Raw genomic sequence first — 22122 nt, 5'->3', positions numbered from 1 at the left:
AAAAACACTCATGTACTCAGAACCTGGACCTTAACAAAATAATACTTACAGTAGGGAGTCATTCATTCATTCAATAAATATTTACTGAGGAGTTACTATGTGTCAAACATTGAAATGGGCATTAGGAATAGAATGCATAGGCATAAGGCATAATCACTACCCTTAAATAGCATCAGCCTGGGGAAGAAAAATCCACAAATAACAGAGAAAAGAGATTATAGTTAAAAGTATTTCATAAGAAAGTGCTGTATAAAGTATCCATTTCTTTTATTATATTGTTTATCCTAATTTATTCACTAATAACTTTTGCTATGTGGGTACCTATGCTACGCTGGAAATGAAGGATGCAAAGATTAATAAGACAAGGGAAATTAAAGGAAATGAAATAAATCTGTATTTCTCAGCATGGTTAGACTTCAAAACATAATGATGAATTTAAAAAAAGATAAATTGCAGAACTGGTAAGTACAATATGGAACCATTTGTATAAATTAAAAAAATCATAAACAATATTACATAATATTCATGGATATAGATAAATAGATACATAGATAGGCTCAGAGGATATGCATTCATGACAGTGTGTGCTCCTAGGAAGGGAGAGAAAGGAATGGAACAGGGGCTGGGGGTAAGGACAAAGTGTTCTTCCATTTTTTTCCCAGTGTTTATTTTAAAAAAAAGAAAGAGAAACTAGCAATTGTCATGATGGTACAAAGGTCCTTGTTATATTACCCTTTGTGCTTTCCTGCATTAAAAAAGAAGGAAGTCTCTGCTCTCAAAAGACCCACATTCTAGTAAGGGAGGCAGATATGTGCACAGTCGTAACGTAAAATGATACGGGTTTTACTGTAGACCGCATCTCTCCCTGCGTCTTATGTCCCTGCCTCATGGGCAGATGCCGCTTGAAGAAAGAGTCGAAGGAATTCTTTGCCTATGTCTCTTGCTTGTCAACCTTCTGTCTACACAGTGGCCACACCTCCACCTCCTCAGAAGAGCAAGGCTCTCTTGCTTAGGTTTCTTCCCCTTTTCACATTTTCACCTCAGTATGTCCTTCACCAGTCTCAAGAACTTGCTCCTTTTTCTCAGGCTGAGGGAAAGATTCTGATCCTTTCTCTTTTGTACTAGAGCAAATGACCCACTTTCCTTTGACCTGCCTTTCCAGATTGTTCCATCAATCCTATCTCTCCCCCTCCAGTTTTCAATCCCTTCCTCCCCTCTCTTCTCTATCCCATTTCACAAATGCACAGCTATCTTCACCTAATCCCAGTCTCCCTGCTAACCACTTTCCACAGGATCTTCTTTTCTCCATAGTCAAACTCCCCAAACATGGGACCTAGCACTTGAGGCCCTGGATCCTGATAAGCCACAGTATTGCTCCCACCTCCTTCCCTCACCTCCACCACCATTCACTCTGTTGAAACTGCATCCTTTAAGGTCACTAATTGTGTCCTCGTCACCAAATATGGTTGCCTTGCCCTGTTCTCCCTAGATCTCCATAGGTGGGGACTTCAAATGCCACTTCGTGCCCTTCTCCCTGGCCTGATTTCCATGACACAGCACTGTTCTCATTCTGTCTTTATTCCTTTGGCTGTTTCTTCTCTGACCATCAGGCTCTTTCCTTTCTTCCTACCTCGTAAATGAGGACCTTTAGATATTCCATAGAATTCTGTGCTCAACCTTCTGTTCTCCTCCTGGCACATTCTGTCTATTGGATATTCTAGGTCCTCCCACAGCATCCACTCCGCTTCTCTGCTGACAATCCCTAAGTCGATGTCTCCAACCATGGACTGTGCGTTATGGTCCGTGGGCTTCCTGATGAATTTCTACTTTGATGTTCTACCATCATCTCAAACTCAGAACGTCTGAAAGCTGAGTCCTTTACCTCTCTGTATACCCTAAAAACAAAACAAACAAAATCCCCCCATTACAAACAATAAGAATCATCCAAGTTCATTTAACTGAATTTGTCAGTTTCTGAGACTTTCCATTTTTCCCAGTCATCATACTTCAAATCCTCCCTCATTCTCCTTTTGTATATGCAATCACAGTTACTTTCTTTCTAGAATTTCTTGGATCTGTCACTTCCTTTTTATAGCTACTTTATTTATTTATTTATTTATTTCTGGCTGTGTTGGGTCTTCGGTTCGTGCGAGGGCTTTCTCTAGTTGCGGCAAGTGGGGGCCACTCTTCATCGCGGTGCGGGGACCGCTCTTCATCGCGGTGCGCGGGCCTTTCACTATCGTGGCCCCTCCCGTTGCGGGGCACAGGCTCCAGACACGCAGGCTCAGTAGTTGTGGCTCACGGGCCCAGCTGCTCCGTGGCATGTGGGATCTTCCCAGACCAGGGCTCGAACCCGTGTCCCCTGCATTAGCAGGCAGATTCTCAACCACTGCGCCACCAGGGAAGCCCTGTCACTTCCTTTTTATTCTCATGGTGATTCTGCTAGTTCAACCTATAACTACCTCAAACCTAGACCACTGAAAATACCTTCTACAGGGTCTATTCGAGCCTCCAGCTTCTTCCATCTCTAACCTATTAATTTTTTCTAAGACATCAATTTAATCATTTCACGCTTCCCTCACAGAAAGTATTTTAATTGTCTAACTCTTAGACTCTAATGGGATAAGTCCAAACTCTATCTTACTAGAATTCAAAATCCTTTACATTCTCTTCCCCACATATTTTAAACACCGTATCTCCCATTATTTCTAAACTCTCACAGCTCTCAAATTGTTCTATGTAAGTTCTTGAGCCTTAATTTTCCCATGTAAATGAGAATAATATTTTTAGAGCTGTTGTGAGGATGAACCATGATAGTGTGTGTAAAGCACCTAATCCAGTGCCTAGTGAGTGGTTAATTATGTATCACAAACATGTCATGTGTTTTCTCAGCTCTCTGTTTGCTCGGCATGGTCCTTTTATACAGAATTCCTTGCTTCCAGGTGAAATTCCTGCTTCATCTGTGGCTCTTTCCCTAAGCATCTCAGCCCAACAGTGACCGCTGTGTCCTCTGCTTGCCTGTGAAAACTCATTATCAGTACAATACTAGTAACATAGCACTTACACTGAGGTCATGATATTAGTGTGGGTCTTCAGCTTTAGTGTGCATCAGAATCATGTTTGTTAAAGTACAAATCTAAGTACAAACTAGGCTCCACCCCGAGTTTCTGATTCAGTAAGTCTACGGTGGGGCCTGGGAATTTGCATTTCTTATAAGTTCCCAGGCAATGCTGTTGCTTCTGGTCCAGGGATTACACTTTTAGAATCACTGGTGTCTATGTTTTCTCAGATTAGCTCTAGGTGGCAGGAATGCTGTATTGTTCCTTTTTCCATTGACCCATCCTCCCCTTTCTATACATCCCAGGTAGTACATAGGGCAGTAGTTTAATACAAAAGGAACAAATGTTTTTCAACTGAATTTAATCACTTACTGAAGCTATGGTCAAACTCCATATTCACTAGCTGGTTGTACTCAGTCTTAAACCATTTCCAATATTTAAAAATCTACTAAAGGAGAATGTCTTAGTGATGGCAGGTAAACGACATATTATTTGTGTATAAAAACCACATTAGATATAGATATAGCCTCAAGCTTCGATTCTTCATGTTAGTAGAGAGGTAGATGGACTCTAGGAATTTAATAAAGAAAATTATTTCTATTTTCCTTTGGAATGCATTTTTAAAGTTATATTTTGGGATGGGCCCATCTTACATTCTAGAAATCATAATGCTTTAAATAATTCCCCTTTGAAAGTATGTTTCTGTGTCAAGGACCACTGTCTGCTTCCTCTGAAGCCTAGAGCTGGACTGGTGGTGAGGGGGATTAGAAGGAAGGTGTCCACACCAAAATAGGACAGAGGAAGAAAAAGAGGGAGAACTTTCAGAAGACATTAAAAGGGTAATTTTGTCCCCAAATCTGGGGAAGATAATGGTTGGCAACTTAGTAATTGCTATTCTCCCCCTGGCTCACCCATGACTCAACTGCTACTGGGCTAAAGAAACATTACAGAAAGAAGTTCCAGCTCCACAGCTGACAATGTTTAGGGCTTGGAATTGACCAGTGGGGTACGTCTACTATAGACTTACATAAGGAAGATCTAGGAAGGCATCCATCTTTCCTAGCTTGATTTTATTTTAATCCCACTTTTTCCAGCTCAAACTGAACAATTCAAGATGAACAATCTTTCCTACTGAATTCATTTAAAACATTTAAATACAGTTCTTTTGTTTCAAGATGCTTGTTTGTTTGACTGAAAATTTTCATTGACCAAATTAAGTTGGATAATTTTAAAGACTTTTTCTAGCAGCTAAAATTCAAAGTAGAGAGGAAACTTTCAACCTCCTTGATTTTGGAGGAACACTGGCTTCTATAAAATAAGACTAATTAGAGATGCTGATGAGGTCAACATGGACATAAAGCTAAAGAAAAAATGCTGCCAAGGAGGCTGAGAACAAACTTCCAGTGAAGCCACCAATAGACTCTCTGTGCGGTATATGCTGTGTAAAATGAGAAAATTTCTTCAGCTGCTTTGAAGACAGTACTGATGAGGGTATAGCCAGAGGTCCAGTTCCCATATGGACTTCACGTGACCCCAAATTCTGCTCCACACGACCAAAATCTTTGGTCTCTAGACATGATTGCTCTTAATTACTGAACACAAGAGGGACTAAGCAAAAAAACTTTCTTCAGAAAAACAGATCATCATTGCTTTAAATATGTTTTAAAGTGTATACCCTTCTGAGCAAAAGTGACATCTTCATCACAAAGAATAAAATAACACATTCACAGTTATTTCCACCTCAAAGGTTGAAAATATGGTCCTAATAAATCATTTTTCCACAAACATTTTCCTAGGTTGGTGCTAAATCTATAAGATATGCATGACAAGTTAAACTATAAACATTCTCTAATGCTTCACCTTTATGATTACAATAACAAGTGTGAATAATGAAACATTTTCTATCCTTGCTCAGCCATCTAAATACTTGATGTGAAGACAGAGGTAGCTGACATAATGGAAAAGAATATGAGAAAGAATGTGTGTGTGTGTGTGTGTGTGTGTGTGTGTGTGTGTGTGTGTATAAAACTGAGTCACTTTGCTGTATAGCAGTAATTAACACAACATTGTAAATCAACTATACTTCAATAAAAAATTCAAAAAAAAAAGACAGAGGCAGTTGAAGTCAATATTCCTAACCTTAAACTAGTTTAACCAAAACTCAATTATTAAATACATATATGGAGTCATAGACAGTTTTCGAGATCACTTGATTTTTCATTGGTGCTTATATAATTTGGTGGATTTCCTCTCCATTTCTATTCAATATATCCTGCCTGAGTAACTGTTATGCTGTCTGTACCACCCAAGGCCACACACTATAGTCATATTTAGCAGAAAACACAATAAGAACAACACAAAGAATCATGATTGTGAGGGGTGAGGACAAGGGGAAGCCAGGAAACAATTTATTTAATTTTAGAAAGCATTTCACAAGTTTACATACCAAAAACATTGAGTTACCATGGAAGGAGAGGAAATGTTTTGTCACAGAGAACTGGCTAAAAAACAAAGGCGAAGTTAAGCAGACATCTCTCTGGATGGAGAAGTGTTAACAGCAGGGAGCCCTGGGAACCTTCCTTGTATATGTCTTATTTAACTGCCTTTATACAAAATACATAAATAGCTACAGTGAAACACAAACTTTCAGAATTTAATGCTAGGCGATTTCTTTCATTGCCATTTAGTCCAATTCCTTCATTTTGCCGATGAGGGTAAAGAATCTATGACATGGAGACTTGGTCAAGGTGACACAGCTAGCAAGAAGCATGTCCTGATTCCTAGACAATGGGCCTTCCTCTGCCACCCTGCCTTGGCTTCACTGGCAGATGTTGTGACAATGACATTGTGCCAAGGGGACAATTAAACACTGCAGGGAGATTTCACAAAGCCTTCTGAGTTGAGCAAGCATGTGTGAGATTCAGTGTGGAAAATATAAGTAAATGTGTTGAAGAAAACATAATCTAAACTCCAGTCAGAAGTTTAGAGGCTTTATATGACCCAGCAATCCCACTTCTAGGCATATATCTGGAGAAAACTCTAATTTGAAAAGACACGTGCACCCCAATGTTCATTGCAACACTATTTACAATAGCCAAGACATGGAAGCAATCTAAATGTCCATCGACAGAATAATGGATAAAGAAGATGTGGCATATATATATAGAGAGAGAGAATATGACTATATTAGTAGAATACTACTCAGCCATAAAAAGAATGAAATAATGCCATTTGCAGCAACATGGATGGACCTAGAGATTATCATATTAAGTGAAGTAAGTCAGAGAAAGACAAATACCGTATGATATTACTTATATGTAGAATCTAAAATATGATGCAAATGAACTTATTTACAAAACAGAAACAGACTCACAGACATAGAAAACAAACTTGTGGTTACCAAAGGGGAAAAGGGGTGGAGGAGGGATACATTAGGAGTTTGGGGTTAGCAGATACACACTACTATATATAAAATAAACAACAAGGTCCTACTACACAGCATAGGGAACTATATTCAATATCCTGTAGTGAACCATAATGGAAAAGAATATGAAAAAGAATATAGATATATAACTGAACCACTTTGTTGTACACCAGAAACTAACACAACATTGTAAATCAACTATGCTTCAATTAAAAAGAAAGAAGTTTAGAAGCTTTGATGATCAGTTACAGGAAAGGTGCCTATATGTAATCCTTCCCCATAACCATCAGCTTAATGTGCTGCAGTTCCATTGAAATGCCTTGGCTCACCAGATCTAGAAAAAAAGTGGGAACAAAATAGAAAACATTACCCTACAACTGTACAAAACCAGAGGGTCTAAGTACTTGGAAAGTTGTGTTGAGTTTTAGGCATAAAACCTAAAAAGAGATTGAATAGCTGGAAAGAGTCACAAAATGACAAATAAACTGGTCATAGGAAAGGAGGGACTTCACTGGGAGGACTGACTGAAACAAATTTAGGAGAGAGAGGGGAAACTATTACTATACAGTAATATAGTACTGAGTACAGCCACAACTACTGAGCCCACACGCCACAACTACTGAAGCCCACACACCTAGAGCCCGTGCTCCGCAACAAGAGAAGCCACCACAGTGAGAAGCCCGCACACCGCAATGAGGGGGAGCCCCCGCTCGCCGCAACTAGAGAAAGCCCGTGTGCAGCAGCGAAGATCCAATGCAGCCAAAAATAAATAAATTAATTAATTAATTAAAAAATAAAAGATAACAATCACTGAAGCAATTTAGTGGAAGGAGAAAAGTCAGTAGGGACCAGAATAATGTGATTAAGCTCCCTTCTGGAAGATATAAGGGAGGGTTTTAATGAGAAGGAGTTGGATGGAGGCGGGGAGATCTTCAGGCCAGGAAACTACATGGGAAAAGTCAGTATGTGCCTGGGGATACTACAGAGACCACTCAACTGGAGTAAAGGAAGATAAAGACGGATGGGCAGAGAAAGACCAAATTAGGCAGGGCCATAAAAGCCAGGCAGAACATCTTGCATTTTATCTTGTGGGTAACTGGGAGCCAATGACGGTTTCTATGGCTAGAGCTGAAACATGGTCAACATTCACCATTTCTTAACATTTCCCTAGTATGTTGCCAAACTCATACCGGCAACACTTACGTTTTACTTGTATTTAATATTTTTCATTTGCTATAAAAGCGATCACGTATAACATCTAGGTAGATATTTTGACATGCGAACTCCCTTTGGTTCCAAACTCATTCAAATAATACATTTTTGCCTAAAAAGAGAAATTATAATGTGAGGTTATGAAAAGTCCATTTCCCTCTTAACATTCTTCCTAGCAACTCAGTTGTTTTCATTGGCCTTTATTAAAACAACCTTTGTGTGAACTGGCAATTTGTTTGGTAAATATCAATGAAAGCATATTTCAGAAAATATAGTAATAAAAACCAACCCAATTTCAGAAATATGCTTGCTGCCAGACATCAGTCTTCAGCTCATATTATGAGTATTTCCAGTAAGTCTTATATATTAACATGAGAAATAGCTTACTGTTTAAGATCCAAAAAGTTGAAAAACTCTTCACCGCCTCTCAAAAATTATTCAGAGATTCTGTCCATAAAATGTATTTCTCTTTTGATAAACTGCATTTATAATGGTTTCAAACACTTCAATTCAATTGAACATTTTTCCTCCCAAACCTACTGAGACTGCTTATTATCATCCTAGTATCTATATACTTTACAACTTTAACAGGTCTGGAATATTAATATTTCAGCAATACCTATCTGGAACCCTTATCTACTTTCCAAACCTTTATAAGATAGAAGCTTTGTTCAAGACTCCAAGGAAATTCTGTTACTATTTTTCAAGTGTGTACAACTCAGTTATTATCACTAAGCTACATTTAATAAGAGAAAAATATTATTCCTCAGCTGAAGTATAATGAGGAGGAGAAACAGCTAGCTATATGTTCTAAAGAGCATTCACTTAAACGCCTCCTGGTTGGCAGATAAAATATCTCTGTGAAGTGAAATGGAATCATTGCATAGTTCTTTTGGGGGTACTGTTACAATCAGCCTATATATCTGCCATGATGCTTTTTTATATAAATGTTTTCTGTCCTTTCCTCTTCTTTTAGAAAACATCTCCTCAGTCTAACTGTCCTGGTTTCTACAATAAAGGTTTCTTCATATTTCAAAGTAAATCAGTGAATTAATTTCGTATAGAGTTTGAGTGTGGTTCTGTGTGCCTATAAACATGCTGGTCGTTGTGGAGTAGGTATAAGGAGTATAAGATATGATTTTTCTGTGAAGCAGCTCACATTACATCAATACTTGTGCTCTATAAAACATGAAATGATAGCAAATAATTCAAGGCATTCTCACAACCAAGGACTGAGCTGTAAAAGACAGAGCCTAGATCCAAGGTGGGGGAAGATAAATGTGGGTTAGGGTATTTAGGAAAGCTCACTGCAAGGCATGGCTTTATGAGAGTCTCGAAGAATGGGTCTGACAAGGGGAGGGAAGGTGGAAATTCATTTCAAGCAAAGAGACTAATATGAGTGAAAAAGCAGGATGCAGGGAGTGAACTCTCTTACTGAAGGGTTATTAGATGCCAGATGTGATAAAATATTTATGAAAGAAATAAATATCATTCACTCCTCACAGCAAATCTTTGAGGTGGATATTATTATCTCCATATGACAAAAGGAGAACGAGGCTCAGAGAAGGTAAGACATTTGCTCTAGGTCACCCATTAGGCCTTTCAAAATCAGGATTCAACACCTAGGTCTACCTGGCCCCAGAGCTGGGGCTTTCTCCAGCAGCTCATTGCCTCCTTTGTGTGTCTATGCTTCAAGGAAGATAAGGTCTTGCCTCTAGCAATTCAATGTGATGGTTAAATGGGAGCCAGTTTAGGGCTTCCCTGGTGGCGTAGTGGTTAAGAATCCACCTGCCAATGCAGGGGACACGGGTTCGATCCCTGGTCCGGGAAGATCCCACATGCCACGGAGCAACTAAGCCCGGATGCCACACTACTGAGCCTGTGCTCTAGAGCCTGCGAGCCACAACTACTGAGCCCATGTGCCACAACTACTGAAGCCTGCATGCCTAGAGCCCATGCTCCACAACAAGAGAAGCCACCGCAATGAGAAGCCCGCGCACCGCAAAGAGTAGCCCCCGGTAGAAAGCCCGTGCAGCAACGAAGACCCAACATGGCCAAAAAAAAAAAAAAAAAAAGAATCATTATTTTAAAATATGTGGATATTTATATTAAAGAAGAGTTGAAGGCTTAATCAAGAAGCAAAATCTTAATGATAAATATAAGGCAAATGACAATGAGTAGCCATTCCCTTAAGCTGGGTATTAGGGACCTAAAATCATCATTACAAAATGAAATCAGTGAATTGGAATAGTGAGGCTGGCTGGGTTAGGGAATGTGTAGATTGCCATAGTTTTTTTTCTGTTTTTTTTTTTTTTTTTAACATTTTCTATGGTGGGTCACAGTAAGTGAATGAAATAATTGCTGTGCCAATAGTTGGTCTCACAAGTTATGGCTGCCTTCTTGCTACACCTAAAAAGGAGAACTTAAACTTGGAACAAATGAAAAGAAATAACCATCTTGGATAATTTGAAAATATGGAAGTACTTAAGAATTAAAACTAACAAAATCCCAAACCAAATCAACTCAAACAAACTTTGGAAAACCCTCAAATTCTGAAGAGCATATTTGGGACAAAAGTCTATAATATCTTAAAGAGAAAAAGAAAAGGATTTGTATCTGGCTTCTGAATATTCACTATACTGGTATCATGCTGTCACTTAACGCAGATAACATTGTGAGGATTTTCCCCACTGTGTTAACACAAAAGTCTTGATCATAACACAAGATTCCATTTGAAACACGTAGCTCACTCATTTTGAAGCCACGTGACGATCTGTAGGCTTCTAAAAGGAATGGCTATGCTGTTTGAACAATTTTGGTAAATGTTCCTAAATTTTCGTGAGCAAAGCTTCTACTAATCTCCCCTTCCCCAGCATACCTGCTATGTAGGTTTGTAAGAAATGGAAAAAATCAGAGTTGATTACAAAATCTCTCAGACCACAGTAAGATCAGCAAGATGGCCAACGAGAAAGCTCTAGGCCCTCTGTCCGTCACAGAAACATTCGAAAAACAACCAGAGATTGACTAAAATAACTTTATAGGAGCTCTGAAACTAGTCAAAGATCTAAAGCAACCGAATGAATGCCCAATCAATAAAAAGCCACATTCAATATGGTAGGAAATTTTGTGGCACTTCTACTCTCCCTTGCCCCACCCTTTCTCTGGAGAAAGGACAATCTTTTCAATAATTCGTGCTGGGAAAACTGGATATTTACATGCAAAAGAATGAAGCTGGACTCTTACCTCATACCACAAATAAAAAATAACTAAAAATGGACCAAAGACCTAAATGGAAGGCAGAAAACTCTTAGTAGAAAACATAGAGTAAAATCTTCATGACTCTGGGTTTGGCAATGATTTCTTTGATATGACACCAAATGCATAGTAAACAAAAGAAAACTTAAACTGAACTTCATCAAAATTAAAAACTTTGTACATCACAGTACACAAAGAGTAAAACAGCAACCCATGAAATAGGATAAAATATTTGCAAACCATGTATCTGATAAGGGATTAATATCCGGAATATATTAAAAAAAAAAACTCAACAATTTAACAATAAAAAACCAAGCAACTTGACTAAAAATTGGCAAAAGAAGATACACAAATGGCCTAAAAGTACATAAAAAGATGTTCAACATCAAAAATAATCAGGGAAATGCAAATCAAAACCACAGTGAAATACTACTTCACACCCATTAGGATGGCTGTTATATAGAAGTATATAAATAAAAAACACAGATTGTTAAAAGCATTTGGTGAGGATGTGGAGAAACTGGTGGGAATATAAAAATGTTATAGCTGCTATGGAAAATGGTATGGCTGTTTCTCAAAAAATTAAACATAAAATTACCATATGATTTGGCAATTCTACTTGTGGATGTACACTCAAAAAATTGAAAGCAGGGACTCAAACAGATTTTTGCACACTCATATTAATAGCAGCATTATTCACAATAGCCAAGAGTTGGAAGCAACCCAAATGGCCATCAACGAATGAATGGCTAAATAAAATGTGGTCTATACATACAATGAAATATTATTCAGCCTTAAAAACAAGGAAATTCCAATACATGCTACAACCTGAATGAAGCTTGAGGACATTATGCTAAGTGAAATAAGCCAGTCATAAGAAGACAAATACTGTATGATTACATTTACATGAGGCACCTAGAGTAGTCAAGTTTGTAGACACAGAAAGTAGAATGGGGGTTGCCAGGTGCTGGGGGGAGGGAGGTGGGGGAACTAGTTAATGGATGTATTTTCAGCTGGGGAAGATGCAAGAGTTCTGAAGATGAAAGGTGGTGATGGTTGCACAACAATGTGAAGATACTTAATGCCACTGAATGGTATATTTTAAAATGCTTAAAATGGTAAATTTCATGTTCTGTATATTTTACCACAGGAAAAAACACAAATAAGAATATCTTAGACCAAAATGTTTCCAGATAGCACTTTCTGTCACTGAGCACCTGGGTTAACATATCCTCCTCTCACTGTGGCCAACAGAGGCCGCCTTGAGAGTTTCATGAAAAGATTTTAATTTCTATGACACCACAGTATCTTTAACTTCTTAATGCTGCTAGATATCATAAATATGTCTATGTCATATAAAGCCCACACTAAGATGCATTTTTATAATCTTGTACCTAAATATTTCCTGTATATCTAATTTGAGGTGTGATATTTGGCATATGTTAATAATACAATATACTCACAAATAATATTATTTATTCACATACACAATAATAAGCTAAATATTTGACACATGGATAGCAAAGTTAGTAAATGACCATTTGATTGACAGAATTAATTTATGAGCAATGTACCCCCAGGAGCCGTCTAACCTACATTTTCCTCTCTCTCAATTTAAGTGTCCCAGATTTATTTAAGGTACATGCTGGTCTCCTTTCCTAAAATAATTGTCCTCCTTCCTTCTACCCACTCAAATTCTACCTATTCTTTAGAGCTCAGACAAAGGAAAGTGTTTTATAAAGCATTTCCTGGCTATCCCAGCCCACTTTCATCCTCCTAACGTCTAGACTCTATGCTTAGTAATAGACTGCCTTGTATTATTTGCTATCATTTTATGTTTTAGAACCAACTAAAATGTACTGAGAAATTGATGATTATTCTAGCCTGAAAGGACAGCCCAAAACAGTGATACAAGGTACATTCACTAAAAGCAAATTGTGAACTTGCTTATTCTCTGTCAACTCTAGTGCAGCTCAATATGAATATGAGTTCAAAATCACTATTGATTAGGATTACTAAACTGGCTTATGGAAGACTGGGAGGAAAAATTCCCTCTCTGCGACCCCCAATACACACGCAACACACACACAGTAGCACACACATACTCAACCACGTACACTGGAGCACAGTTTGCACAGAAGTAGCAACTTTATGGAAAGAAACTCTGGAAACTAAAGCAGTAACATTTTTTGAGCACCCAATATGTGCAAAGCACTTTGCTGAGCCCTCTGAATAAGGAATTCACACATCTATAGTCATCTTTAACCAAAATTCAGAGTCTATTACATTGGTGGTTAGGGCATGCTTCTGGGCATTGGCTTAATCTGGGAATTTTCCTCTTGGATCAGACATGAAACCAAGCTGAGAAAAAAATATGAGAGGAGGTGGAGGGTAGTTGTCTTCCCCCTGCAATAAAGAACCCATATTTCAACAAACTGAAGAAGTTTACTTATTGTAGTTAAAACTACATATTGCTTTGAGTTCAAATTCTTTCTATTAATATATAAGATTTATTGAAATTATATTGTTTAAGCAGGAACAAGAAAGCTGAAAATTATTTCAGGTTTTCAAGCCATAAGGAAAAATAGTGCCTTTAGGTTTTCCACTCAACTAGGAAAATTATAGCTTCATATTTGCAGCACTAAAGCTAATGCAATGTCAGCAGCTCCATCAAACTCTGTTGTTCAGCAGTTTATAATTCAAGCAGAAATGTTCACTCCAAGCCCAAACTTGGCCTACACAATTTCAAAGAAAATGAAGAAAAAATTATTTTGGCTAGTGCTAACTTATAAAAGCAAAAGAGAGGGTGCTTTTATAGAGTATTTCAAAAAACATCTAAGAATTTGAGAACGTAACTGAGAATTACTGAGTTGACATCCTTCATTCCTAAGGTTATAGAAATAACCCCAAATTCCATGACATCATGTCAGCGTCGGCAGTATCTTAACTATTTTCATGAAATTCTTCATCTGGTAGAATTTCATATCAGACAGAATTACTGTTCATAGGGAAAAAACAATTATAGTGGAAAATAGGACAAATAGGTAGACGTTTCTCATGAGGGCATCATAAGACTTTAGATGTATTTTTCCTTTAAGTACTAACTCTCTAGTGAAACATACACACACATAGAAAATGAAAAAAAAAAATTCTAGTTTTTAAAGTGTTTTGCAATGGCAGGCTGGAATTCCCAGAATCTAGCTTCCTCCTTCCAAATGTCATCTTAGAAACAACTTAGTGTTGAAGTGAATTTCTGGCAGCGGACGACAGGAACTATTGGGCTGACCAGCTCACTGGAGGTGGGTGGGTGTGAGTGAGGTGGGGAGCTAGTCAGTGCTGGGACGGCAATTTGAAGTCATGTGGCAGGTGGGTTATAGATTGCATTTGTGTCATCCTACAGATGAGTCTAGCAGCCAACCCCGCATTACTCTGATCTCCTACAGTACCTTCAAAATACATCAAAACTTTTGATATTGTGGTATCAGGGCATTACATAAGAAAGTCATCCTTTCCTATCTGTAGAAGGCTCACTTGTATTAAGTATGTTGATACCTTAGGTACTGCATGTCTGTTTTCATACAGCATTTATTAAAGCTGTACTATGCACCAGGCTACAGATGATTCAACAGGATTTCTTTCTTCAGGAGAAGTCAGGAGGAAGCGAGCAGTTCATAAAGACAACTCCAGTACAATTGTGGAGTGCCATCTGGATGACTTCACTGAAAAGGATGCTGAGGTGTCAGGAGGACACCTTGTCTCTTCACCACCACGCACCTTTCACCACCTTTTGAAATCCGCTTCCCCTTCCTTCTTCCCTTAACGCTCATTTGGTCAAGCACTCCCTGCGGATGGGACCCTGGGTCGTTTTGTGTGAAACCATCAGGCCTGGGAGAGCAGTACCAAGTACAATTTTCTGAGGGGACAGCGGTGGCGTCTGGAAGGGAAGGCTAGCCTGGCAGAGTTGCCTGCAGGGTCTGCTCGGGCTTTAGCATTGCGGGGGCGCAGAGAGGATTTACGGGGTTCTGGGCATACCTGGTTGAAGGGTGCGGCGATGAGCGAGGGTTCCCATATCTTAGAACCTGTGGTCGCCGTCCCGCCTTTCTCTTTTTTGGGTGCCATGCCGAGAACGGGAGGAGCATTGGCCTCTAAACAGGTCTTAGGCCTGGACTAAGCGTCCCCGCTGCCATAGTAACCGAAACCACGCCCAGTTCCTGAAGGAATTGTCTCCCCTCTGCCAAACCTGTTCTGCATCCTCAGGTCAACGGCTTCTGTCGCCATGGCAACCGAGTTTCCTGGAGCGCGCTGCAACTTGTGGGCGGGACTCCAGTCCCCTTGGTGAAATCTTAGGATTTCCCAGCAGAAGGAATGTGCAAGTGGAGAGGGAAAGGACGAGGCTGGCCTCGAGCTGGTCAAGCTTTCTTTTAGTCACTTCTACACTCTGCTTCGTCTTAGAGCCTTCTCTGGCCCGAGGCATTGTCTTGAAATTCAAGGGCTTCCCTGGTGGCGCAGTGGTTGAGAATCTGCCTGCCAATGCAGGGGACACGGGTTCGAGCCCTGGTCTGGGAAGATCCCACATGCCGCGGAGCGACTAGGCCCCTGAGTCACAATTGCTGAGCCTGTGCGTCTGGAGCCTGTGCTCCGCAACAAGAGAGGCTGCGAGAGGCCCGCGCACCGCGATGAAGAGTGGTCCCCACTTGCCACAACTAGAGAAAGCCCTTGCTCGCACAGAAACGAAGACCCAACACAGCCATCCAAAAATAAATAAATAAATAAACCAATAAATAAATAAACCAATAAATAAACAAATAAACCAATAAATAAACAAACAAATAAATAAAAAACAAACCCTGGAATCCCGTCCAGGACTTCTTCACCAAGATTTCTTTCACCCTGGGTAACCTAGAATGAAGAACTGACTCTCCTCAGAAGACAGCCCATGCCAGTTTTCTCTTCCACTCTAATCTGCCCAAGATGCTTCACTATGTGAGCCAAATTTGTCTCCCGACCTCCATCCTCTGCTTTGGTCTCGGTTCTGCCTCCCAGGGAGCCTTACTAAACAAGTCCAATCACTCTTCCACAGGACCCTTTATATAATTATAGTTGGGATTACTGTCTTTATAAACCTTTTTCTCTGCCTGAGTAGCCCCAGTTCTTTTACACTGTCCTCCACTGCTAACTAGAGTCTTTTTCCCCTTTCCCCACCTGCAGCACCAATATCTAAAATATCCTGATCAGACAGAGTTCCCAAAGTAATAATGATAGTAATAATAATAATGGTAATAACAACTCTTGTTTTCTGAGCACTGGTTATATGCTGTACACAGTTATATTATTTAATTCTTAAAACAACCTTGTTCCAAGTCCCATAGTGTATCACTGATGGCACCAGATTTAGAATCCAGGATTATCTGAGTCTAAATTGTAATTTAGCAAATGATTTTAAAGAATTAAACATTTTAAAATTCAAAAAATGAAGATTTCAGGATGGAAGAATGCACTTCCAGTATAATCCTTTATGGATCCCTTTGTAAAGTCCTACCAGGATAAATTTAAATATAGGTTTTCCAAAATTGATTTAGAGAATTGAAAATAAAGGTTTTATTACAGAACGCTTTTTGCCAGTTTTGGCCTGTTTCATTGTTCCAGAGAAAGTGGTTCTCAAGATAATTTATGATACAAAAGGGGAAGACATTATCAGTAACCAAATTTATAGGGAGTTTCATCTTAGAATTGGTCTGTTTAATTTCAGAAAATAGGTGTGAATGACAATGTTCATAGTTTTAAGAAGCAAAAGCCATTCAGCTAAAAGGGGACCCTGGCAAGAATAGGAAAAAAATCATTACCATCTGTCATACATTTATGCTCTTTTGGTATAATAAATTGTTTCCCCCACTAAATATAAGTTGAAACTTTATAAGCATATACTTTACTACATAAATTTTCCCATATGTCTGTGGCTGAAACAAAGCTATTTGGAGAATTTTCTTTCACATTGGCAGAGTCACTCCTGGTTTGTTTCAGTTTTTCCAGTAAGATTTTGCATTTAACATTATTTAGCTCACCAAGGATCGTCTACTTTTAGGGATGCACTGTTTCTTTAGGAAACAGTGATTACGGAATTATTTTTTTCAAGTTTTACACTTTGATCTTATAGTAAGTTCAGTGAACTCTTATTCAGGTGTAAAGTCTGAGGCATGACTCTCATACATGAAAGGTTCTAGGCAGCTATTGATGTGTCCAGTGTTTCCACTGTTACCAGGTAACATCAGGAGCTATGGACCAATTTGCTTCTAGGCCAAGATTGCAGGCATTCAAAGGACATTTAGCTGCAGCAACCTGCTTGCCCTCAGCTCAGAAGGCTTCACAGATGTCCTCTGGTTTCTCAGATTGGCATCCTACATCTAAGAACACCTTTCACTATCTGGTTGTGCTATTTACCATCATGATTACTGTGTTTCTAACGTTCCAAATAGAATGTTATAATGCATTGTCCTGGAGTTTTTATTGTGTGTGATGCAGAGGGCTTGATCTCTTTCAGCTACAAGGTCCAAAACATATGGAGAATATTACACCTGCTTTCAATGGTCAGCATTAGCTTCCTATTCCGTCCTGAGTGCAATTTAAAGTGCTGACTTTAATCTTTAAAGCTCCTCATTGTTTAGAAGCCAGTTACTCCAGATATCACGTCTCTCCTTATGCATCATTGTGGCAATTAAAATCAGTTGCAGTGCTTGCAGTTCATAATCCCCAGTGAATTGTGGGGAGCCTGGGAGTAGATCACTTTATAAAGAGGAACTTCCTAGGAACCCTGTTTCTGTCAATGATAAAAGCAATATTCAAAGTTTACCGTTTTGGCCTTGAATGTCTTGTCATATAACTATACATCTCTGGAACCATAATTAAGTGCTGCTGATTTAATTTTTATGTTATTTTATGTAATTTGTGGCCAAGCATTTAGAATATCAATGTATGTTTTAATGAATCAGATAAATAACAGTTGTATATATGAAAAAATAGGAAAAGCTACAATTCATCTGTTTCATATTTGTTAGTGTGGGAGTTTTTACTCGAGTATTCTCTCATTCAAGTTTTTCTTTGAATCTAATTTTAAATGTCTTCAGTGAAGGGATTTGCTAAAAATCCTTTGGGGACTATTTCAAAATCCATAACTCATGGTAAGTCATTTCTCTAAATGCTTAGCTAAATGTTTGATTTCTTAATGTTTTATCAGATGTCTGTTACTTATATATTTGCACTATATTAAATAATAACTTTTTAAAATTGTGGACAAAGTTCAAAATCTATGGTTGAGGGGAACCTATACCAAAGTGTATTATGCCAGACCATGGAGCAATCTTTTAGGGAGAAAAGATGATTTGTCATGGGGTTATGAGGAGCTGGGAGAATTATATATGGTGGTTTAGACAAACAGTGGTATCTGCTGCCCCTCCTTCCTCAACTTCTATCTTTCTCTTTTTCAGCTTGACACTCTCTCTCAACCTTCCTAAAAAATGCAGGGTACCACTAGGGAGATGTCTGAATGATTTCCAAGGAAGTTTGTCTCTGACTATGATCTTGTACATCTTAAATGCAACTATGCAGAGTTGCTTTTTTCTATCTTATACATGCCACTCCTTGTTTCCATGAATTAAAATCTTGCATTTGCTGGCTTCCAACTTTTGTGTAACATTTTGCTGTCAAATGCACCCAAATTAAGACTATCTGTAGGCACCATACTGCTCCACTTACTGAGAAAAGGGGTCCTGTTCAGTGGGACGAAGCTGCTTCATTTCCTCTTATATTTCAAACTCATAGATCATTTGTTTATTCAATGACTTCTAGTGTGCTTGCTTAGGTTTCTTCTGCCCTCCAAATGTGGTATTTTATAACATATCCATCTCTATGAAAGAATATGAATTTCTCTGATTAAATATCATTTTATTTCACTGGTTGATTGGTGTTTTTATTTATAGGGATAGGGAATACCAGAAGAAGAAGGGTCTGGGAGTGGGCTGGTGAGGAAATTAGGACTTTGGATTTTAGAGAAGTTCAGATTGTATACACCTGAGACATCCAAACATGTAAAGTAGGTAACTGGATATGTGGGCCTGGTACTCAGAGCAGGGGTAGACATGGGTGAGTCATTTACTTATATGTAGCAATCGAGCCTGAGTGGATGAGTTTGCCTGGAGAGACCACCCAGTGAGCAGGGGAGCAAGGCGTAAGGCTGAGCTTTAGGCGTCCAATGGTCAGTGGCTGTGAGGAAGAGGATGGGCCTGGGAGTGGAGGTGTGGCCAGAGAGGAAGGAAGGAATCCCAGTGGGGCTTGAGTCACTGGAGCCAAAGGCTGCGGGTATTTCCAGAATGAGGGAGTGCCCAGTAGTCCTGACTGCTACTGAGAAGCCAGGTAAGAGAGTCTGAAAAATGCCTGCTGGATGTAGGAACAAAGAGGTCAGTGGTGGTTGGCTGCTTTACTTCGAAGTCTTTGGAAAAGTCCACTGATAGACGAATGGATAAAGGAGATGTGGTAGATACAATGGAATATTACTCAGACATAAAAAGTAAGATCTTCTATTTTGCAACAACATGGATGGATCTAGAGGGTATTATGCTAAGTGAAATAAGTCAGAGAAAGACAAATACCTTATGATATCACTTATGTGTGGAGTCTAAAAAAATAAAACAAAACAAAAACACACTCATGGATACAGAGAACAAACAGGTGGTTGCCAGAGAGGAGGAAGGAGAGGGGGGTGAAACAGGTGAAGGAGTGATTAAGAGGTAGAAACCTCCAGTTATAAAATAAGCCACAGGGATGTAATATACAGCATAAGGAATATGGTCAATAACATTGTAATAATTTTGTCTGGGGACAGATGGTTACTAGACTTATCATGGTGATCATTTTATAACGTATGCAAATGTTAAATCACCATGTAGTACACCTGAAATTGTATGTCAATTATACTTCAATATAAAAAAAGAAAATAGCAGCAGTGTTCATTTGGATGTAATTCCTATGCAGGTAATTTTTCTTACTGTTCTTGGATCAAACTAATTGTGGTGGTTGTTCATATGTCAACTTGACTGGGCTAAGGGATGCCCAGATAGCTGGTAAAATACTATTTCTGGCTGTGTCTGTCAGACTATTTCTGGAAGAGATTAGCATTTGTATCGGTAGACTGAGTAAAGAAGATTGCCCTCACCAATTCTGTGAGCATCACCCAGTTGACTGAGGGCCTGAATAGAACAAAAAGCAGATGAAAGACAAATTTGCTCTCTGCCTGAGCTGGGACATCCATCTTCTGCCCTCAAACATCAGTGCTCCTGGTTCTCAGTCCTTTGGTTTTGGAATGAAACTGCACACCACTGGCTTTCCTGGGCTTCCAGATTTCAGAGAGCAGATCATGGGACTACTCAGCCTCTAAAATCTCATTAGCCAAACTCTCATTTTTTAATATCTATCTATCTCTTTATCTATAGATATAGATATAGATATAGATCTCCTATTGGTTGTTTCTCTGAAGAACCCTAATACATTAATCTTTAAGAGTGCATTTTTTAAAAGTTACATTTCCTATGGTTTTATATGCAGAGAGTTCTTTAAAAATCATGTCAATACGCAGTTTTTATTGTGTGCATTTTTTTGACCTTTTTTGATATCGATTAGTATTGGCTTCTATGTGAAATATAAAGAAATATTTACAACACTGGCATCTTTTATGTTTTTAAGAAATTTAAGAAGGGATTTCATTGAAACCTAAAGATTCTTTCTAGTAAGAATTTAATAGAAAAAACACCATCTTACTGAAATCTATTTTAACTATGTTTTGTGAAAATGTCAGTCTAAAAAAGGAAGAAGGATTCCCTGATGTTAGGAAAAGGTCCTACACTCAATTTCTGTCCCCTTCCAAATACATATTCTCAGAAGACTTCCAATGAAAGCTCCATCTTATGGCTGATGTAAGTGGATATAAGGAAAGAATATGAGGAAAAAGAAAACATTTGAAGTCAGATATTAGGAAGAAAAGGAAGACTATAAGAAAATACTCATTCAAAAATAAAATAATTTCAGCCGATGCACAAGTCAATCAGCAGAACAAATATTGCTTTTAAAGGTCATATTAGGGGTTGCTTTCTCTGCCTCACTCCATTTCTGAATGAATCTATTCAGTTCTTCCACTATTTCCTTTACGGGAGCCAACCATTTCTAACTTCACCTACCAAAATAATAGTTTCATTGACTCCTATATTTCAACTCTTTGCTATATTAAACAAAACCTCATTCTTTGTTATGCTTTGATTGTTACACTTTTTCTTTTGTGCATAGCAGTGCCTTCTTTATGCTCCCATAGTTTCCCCGCCCCCCCCCCCCTTAGGCTGGCTATTAATCTCTAAGCTTCTATTTTTGTTCACAATCAAGTTATACAATTTGTCAATCATCCACATTTTAAAACTTTTATGATTATTTTTGCCTAACAGTATGCACGCCCTCTGAGCCAGCTGTCTTAATCCTTTAGAGTGTGGCCATTTTTCTCTACTATACTTTTGGGTAATAACCATTGCCAATTTATCCTGCTAAGTAAATTCCTCATTTTATTGAAATTGTTTATATAAAGCTTTTTTTAAAAAAAATTTATTTATTTTTGGCTGCGTTGGGTCTTCGTTGCTGCGTGGGCTTTCTCTAGTTGCGGTGAGTGGGGGCTACTCTTCATTGAGGCACGAGGGCTCAGTAGTTGTGGCTCGTGGGCTCTAGAGTGCAAGCCCAGTAGTTGTGACACACGGGCTTAGCTGCTCCACGGCATGTGGGATCTTCCTGGACCAGGGCTTGAACCCGTGTCCCCTGCACTGGCAGGCGGATTCTTAACCACTGTGCCACCAGGGAAGTCCCTATATAAAGCTTAAGTTACTCACATGAATGCCCATAATCTCTTCTCCCTCCCACTTCACTCTGGTAGAAGTCTGAAATCTTATTAATCTATTTATTATCATAGTTTCCCAAACTCCTCCATATTAGCTTTCTGACTTGCCATACTCTCCTTCCTCAATACAACAGAGGCTTATTAAAAATCAGAGAATCAAATCGTGTGCCAAGAGGCACTTTCAGAGATCATCTTGTACTGACAGGACAAAATTCTTTTTCCTGGTTCACTCTCTGCTGGCTGTGTCACAA

At 38.8% G+C, this 22122-nt stretch overlaps 1 protein-coding gene across 1 annotated transcript in view; it reads right to left on the bottom strand.

Annotated features, from left to right (window-relative positions):
• The window catches only part of SPAG17 (sperm associated antigen 17), a 233777-nt gene extending 218182 nt beyond the window's left edge, over nt 1-15595 (bottom strand). Inside the window, exon 1 of the mRNA XM_082369949.1 lies at nt 14983-15595. Coding sequence (XP_082226075.1) covers nt 14983-15069 — 87 coding nt within the window. The 5' untranslated portion in view covers nt 15070-15595. The remainder of the gene's footprint in view (nt 1-14982) is intronic.
• Nucleotides 15596-22122: the final 6527 nt, after the last annotated feature.

This window comes from Balaenoptera borealis, assembly GCF_965194805.1.
Source record: "Balaenoptera borealis genome assembly, chromosome: 1".
NCBI lineage: Eukaryota > Metazoa > Chordata > Mammalia > Artiodactyla > Balaenopteridae > Balaenoptera > Balaenoptera borealis.
Note: the sequence above shows the minus strand (reverse complement) of the source record. Positions and strands in the feature narration are given on the sequence as shown.